Source organism: Amblyomma americanum, chromosome 3 (assembly GCF_052857255.1).
Source record: "Amblyomma americanum isolate KBUSLIRL-KWMA chromosome 3, ASM5285725v1, whole genome shotgun sequence".
Taxonomy (NCBI): Eukaryota; Metazoa; Arthropoda; class Arachnida; order Ixodida; family Ixodidae; genus Amblyomma; species Amblyomma americanum.
The window spans coordinates 170,190,958-170,196,957 of record NC_135499.1 but is presented as its reverse complement, the minus strand read 5'-3'; the positions used below and the strand labels follow the sequence as shown (position 1 = coordinate 170,196,957).

General features: G+C 52.0%; 1 protein-coding gene across 1 annotated transcript in view; it reads right to left on the bottom strand.

The window, feature by feature from the left end:
* Nucleotides 1-209: 209 nt before the first annotated feature.
* The window catches only part of LOC144124250 (progranulin-like), a 343,413-nt gene continuing 337,622 nt past the window's right edge, over nt 210-6,000 (bottom strand). The window contains exons 2-5 of the mRNA XM_077656892.1: nt 5,446-5,551; nt 2,622-3,465; nt 1,647-1,750; nt 210-997 (exon numbers count right to left, since the gene is read on the bottom strand). Of these exons, the coding sequence (XP_077513018.1) occupies nt 345-997; nt 1,647-1,750; nt 2,622-3,465; nt 5,446-5,533 (1,689 nt within the window). The 5' untranslated portion in view covers nt 5,534-5,551 and the 3' untranslated portion in view covers nt 210-344. The remainder of the gene's footprint in view (nt 998-1,646; nt 1,751-2,621; nt 3,466-5,445; nt 5,552-6,000) is intronic.

Genomic DNA, 6,000 nt, shown 5'->3' with positions numbered 1-6,000 from the left:
AAGTCAATGAAAAACAATAGGATAAGAGGAGACACGCGTGCCTTATCATCGGAAAAAATATGAGCCGACTGTCTAGAGCGGAAACGCAGAAATAAATTTTTGACCGCGATTCCGCATCCCGTAAACTTTTGCCTGACTGTATACATACCCCGGAGCGCGCCGTTAGAGCGCTCTATAGCGGGCATGTGTAGAATCACTCTAGGCATGTGTACGGAAGTCAGTGGCACTGGACGTGCATGGTCATCGCAGTACACGGCGCCTTGCAGTGGATATCAGCTCGGCGATCCGGAATGCGAATTACAGTACGGGGTTAACGTGGGTAATGGGACATGCCGGCGAGGCACCTAGGGCACGACAGCCCCCATCACAGAGCTCGGCTTCGGCACGCATGCGCCCGAGAAGGTACACAAACAGCCCACGTGGCAGCAGTAAACACTACTGTACGGACACTGATAGTAATCCGGTGGGCATTCGCCGGTGTTCAATGCAGGACCTCTATTGCAGGGGCTGTCTTTTAAGGCTTGAGCAAGTACAGTTTTCATCGACGTCTGTGTCTTGCTGAGTTGCGTCGCCAGCCCAAGCCTCGTCGAGCTAGTCCCCGCCACGCACCGCTCCGCAGTTAAGTCGCAGGTCGTCCCTTGGGGACAGCAATGCCTTCCGTCTGAGCAGCACACGGCGTCTTTGGACGGACAGCAGCTGTGGTTGGTGGATATCTCCAGACCCGTCGTGCAGCAAGTGTGGCTGGAGGGGCAGACTGATTCACCGTGGTCACCGCAGAGCACGTAGTTTAACCTACTGGGCTTGTTGGTGTTGCCGAGCGCCCGCGACAGAAACTCTGCGTGTGCCACTCCATTGGTTCCGGATGGTTTGCAGGCGTCCGTCTCGCTGTCACAGAGGTAACCCGACGGGCAGCAGTGTTCTTGGTCCTTGCAGCAGACGGCATTGGGCAGAGGGCAGCATGTGTACTTGCTGCTCCTCAACTTGCAACACGTGTCGCCTACAGCGAAGGCAAGAGTGAACGGAAATTACATGTGCGATATAATTAACATTTATTGCCAATTGATTTGCAGGTGTTGATTGATAGGCAAAGATTGGAAATTGTAGGACAGAAAGGGCTGATCAGGGGCGGATTTATGGAAAAAAGGGGGAGACGGGGGGGGAGCCGCTGCTACACCGTCTCCTCTCCTCCTCCACTGGATTCGTCCCTGTAACTGATGATATCGCAGACCGAAAGACACGATGAGAAAGGATAATCACTCAGAGTTTTGCTGTATGCAGTATTCACCGTTTGCACTGCACCGCTATAAGTCCGGTGTAGTAAAACAGTAAACGACACGAGAGCATTACGACTGCCCCTGAGCTTCGCATGACTTACTCTTTAGTTCTGCAAATGTTTTCCCGTTGATATAATTCGTCATTTATGTGCCTTGAGGCAATAATATCCGCTAAAGCTTTTGTGCCTTACGACCTCTGCGAAAATAACTGCATATATACCTCCAGGGCTTTCCACCTGTGTCAACACATGCAGGGTATAAACGAACTGGGCCGTCACAAGTAACGAAAAGCAGAAATGAATACCGCGTCGATTGCTGAGAATGTAACCCTACAGGCGATGAATGTAAGCACGTTACTTGTGTCTTTCTTACCAGTGTTGCAAAGCGATCCATCTGGGCAGGTTTTCTGACTCGCGACGAGTCCCGCGAAGACAACGAATATGTAGATCGCTGGAACCATTATTTCCTGTTGCCAGCGTCAACGGACCGCGCCTTGATGGGGTGTTTTTGCTTCCTCGGTAAATCAAAAGCTGTCTGTCGCGTGCGAAGGCGAAGCTGTCGTCTATCAGCGCAGTCCCGTGCTTTCAAGCTCAGATAGTGCGACTTTGATAGCGCCGTGCAGGCCTGCGGCTCATTGTTCCTCCTATTTCCACGGCCCATGCGCTACGTTTTAGAATAGGGGAGCCAAAGATAGCACGGCACCGTGGGACCTCAGTGTCATTGTGCGGCGTGCCAAGAACGCGAGCAGATCCCTTTCTTTTTCAGACTAAACATTTTCCGCGCCCACAGGGGAAAACGAAGCTCGTTGGCGGGACAGACTCACGGGCTGAAGGCATTTATTGGTTATTAATGTTGTTTCCAGTTTTACATGGCGGGCGAACAATTGAGATTGAGCTGTGTACGCTGAGCAGAGCGCGAGGAAAAACAAAAAGGTGGCAACAGCGAACGCTTGTCGGTGCGCATACATAATTTCTATTAGCAATTAATTGTCGCCCTGAACTGCAAAAAAAAATGTCCCCATGTGTGCATCAAGAAAATGGTTGTGCCGCCGTTTCAAGCCACATGGTTGCTGCTTTAGGCTTTCGCAACGCGTACATTCTTTCGCGTCAGAAGTCTTTCATCACTGACGTATACTGAAACCTCCCCTTCCGGCTTTGCCTCTTGTCGGAGTCAACTCGTCGCTCCTCGCGCCCAGCCGCCCGATTTTAGTCAAGCCATAGACCATGCATAGAGATCACATAGACTGTTTATTGAACATTTTGTGAGGCTGGAGCTTCACTGTCTGTGCAACGCAGGTGGCAGCTACTTTAGGAAATTCAAATCTGCATCTCTCGACGAGAACTCTACGAGACAGTGGCGGGAACCTTAATACTCCAGGGCACGTGCTCAAGGCCTGCCTTCTGACAGGCGCCGCGATCAGGATTACACCGAGTGCCCTTGGGACAACAGTGGATGTAGTCACCGCAGCACACGGCGTCTTCCAGTGGACAACAGCTGTACGATCCATCGGGTGCTTGGCAACACGTGTATGCATCGGGGCAATGCGACTTGCCGTCACGGCAGGGTACGACAGTTTGCTGTACGGAACGGGATCCCGGAATGCACCTATCACCTAAGCACGTGTTGGTTGCGGGACAACAGGAGACACCGTCTGAACACAAGACATCACCGAGCGAACAAGGACCGGCATTGTAACCGGCACGGATGGCTTCCGCAGACGCCATCTCGTTCTTGAGCGGCTTCGCCTGGGTGAGTGTCAATGTTCTGGTTTCTGGTACATCAAAGGCCTCGTTGTGGATGCAACGCCCACCAACAAGGTCGCAGGCCGTCCCTCGAGGACAACAGTGCTTTCCGTCCGCGCAGCACACGCCGTCTTTGGACGGGCAGCAGCTGTGGTTGGCGGCTCTCTCCTCTCCCGTCGTGCAGCAGGTGTGGCTGGAGGGGCAGACCGCTTCACCCTGGGCACCGCAGAGCACGTAGTTCTTACGAGGCTCGCGCCTGGTATTCCCGACCACCTGCGACAGGAACGCCGTTTGTGCCACTCCTATGGTTCCGGCCGGTTTGCAGGCGTCCGTTTCGTTGTCACAGAGGTAACCCGATGGGCAGCAGTGTTCTCGGTCTTTGCAGCAGACGGCGTTTGGCAGAGGACAGCAGGTGTACGCGCTGCTACTCAGCTTACAACATGTGTCGCCTGACGGGGGAAAAAAATAGAGAAAACTGTAATCGCATCGTTTTGTACGTATAGTGAGCCAAAATTAATGAGCGATATTGTGCTTTTCACCCACAGAAAAAAAATTAAGAGGTTGCAGCAGGACAAATACCTCTAGAATGGCCTCGTATATGCAGCCTAAGAGGCAAGTAGAAAAAAGTTTGTTTTTACTAATGGCTAGGCACACGGTGTACTTGACTCAACGCCGTCCCCAGACTTAATAAGAATGTTCGAGCGCGCGGCTTGGACTGACAGCGCCACGCAGCGTTGGGTCCTAGGCCGTTGAAGAGGTAGATGAAGAGTACCTGCTATCGTCAGCCGCCGCAAACACTGTCAATCAGTGCAAGCCACGCGCTAGAGCATTCGTGCTAAGTTTGTGGGCGGCGGTAGACCTGTCACACAGTGATTTAAGCACTGCCCTTCTCCAGACTTATTGCACCCTCTCCCTCATCCCCCCAACGCCTAGTTTTCTTTCAGAAAGTCACTTCTAGCGCTTGTAAATTTGTCTCACTTTAGCAAACCCCGATTATCTACTTTATGTTTGCGTGTCGTGCACGTGTGATATGCGGTTTAGAGCGGGAGCTCTACTCTTCCCGTGCAAAGCCTCAAGGTCATGTCGCTCTGAAGAATGAAGCGAAGAAGAAGCGGGTGTCGCTGTGACGTCATACCATGTGACTCGCCGCGCCTCTGCGCAGCTGCGGCGCGCGAAGCCGTCGGAAGTTCGCTCGCCTTCGCAACTGCGTTGAACGAAGTGATTCAACGCTCTCCTCGCAGAGTTACGCTGAACCACGCGACTCGCCGTTCATCTGATCAGATAATACAAAAGCGCGAAGCGTTGCTTGACGTTCGCAGATAGCCACGGAGGAGTCGCGCGCTGGAACCAGTGCTTCGGCCGTGTATCGTAGACCAGCAAACCGTGTCTGACCATGATTAATTGAGCTTCCGCTCCGTCAGCTAGGTTCAGCCGGATTGAACCCCAGCCAATTTTTACTTTCTGTAAGCGTATACTGTTTGTAGGCGACAATATTTCATGTTTATGAAGCAAACAATAACAGCAATAATAATAATCCGGTGCACGCATGGTATATAACAAAACTGCAGGCGGTCGAAAATATAGTCGGGTACAACTCAAGAACGAAGCGGCTTTTCCCTGACAAAGGACCTTCTTCCAGCCAATGGCGTCGGCCAATCCTCGTTAATAGTGTGACAATGCGGGGAGGGGACTATTCCCTTTCTTTCGCCCCTCCCTGCACGCTAACAGGCTCACGAGAACCGGCCGACGCCATTTTTTGGAAGGGGGTCCTTTGAAGGGGGAAAGCCGCTCCATTCTTGAGTTGTATCAGACAATAGGCCGCAGCCCTCCACACGGCATGCCTCACTGCTCGCAATGCTGCTTTGGCATGTAAAAATTCAGCCGACAAACATATCAAGCATAATAGCAATAATGACACGCTCACTGCTGCTGAAAACGAAAGTGATGAGCAAGGTTTTTTTTTTGTTTTCGCGCAGTCGACAAGCACACAATCGAAGTAAATTCGAGGACAGATGATTTTGTGCGCGTGATAGCAGAAGTGTAAGAAGCGCACAGCTGTTAACGCAACCGGAAGCACAGGCTAAGGGTTAATGAACACGGACATTTGCATTAGCCTTGTGATTGGAAGGGCAGAGGGAATAAATAATTGAAAATGACAGCGCTCTGTGTACCATTTGCGGTTGTCCTTTTCTCATTTTACATAACGTCAGCTTGTGTGCATGCGTATGTAATGGCGGAATCAGTTGGCGCGGCACGATGCCTTGACCCTTGATTTTAGAGCTCATCTATACACACATTTAACCCTAAACTGTTAAATTCTGTTTTACAACGGCGCACTTAGCTTTTGTGCGTCGGCTGGCGTTGACATCAATGGCTGCCGACTGCTTTCGGCTAAGTGTATGAAGAATGACGTAAATATATGGGCTTACCAGAGTGGCACAGCGATCCATCCGGGCAAGTCTTCTGACTTGCGGCGAGCCCAAGGAGGAGCGCGAATACGTAGATCCCGGGTGCCATTTTGAGCCAAACTAACCGTGCGCTGTCAGGGCGAAAAACTTTCCCTTCGTCCGACGGGGTTTATCGGCACAGTCTCGTGGCTGCAGGGAGCTCAGATAGCGGTCTTGATAGTCGGGTCGGAGGCCTTCTGAGCTCTTCGCGTCTTGTACGCGACGCCTCCGCGATCACCACGGGAGAGCGGCAGATAGGAACGACGCCATCCTGTTTTATATATATATTTTTATCTCGTACAAACTTGGACTCTATTTGAGCACCGTGCATTTCTTGTGGCGCGGGATGGTGTTCAGCGCGATTTCTTGAGATCGCGACGCACCCTCTCGCTCTTTACAGAGCCAGCTGCACCGTCGGTCTTAACCACGCTCCGTGGTCTTGGCGGCAGATGAAGGCCCTCCCACCAATGGCGTTGACCTATTGTCATGACGTCGCGGTCAACCCTTTGCACGTGGCTAGCGTAGCATCGCAAGTGC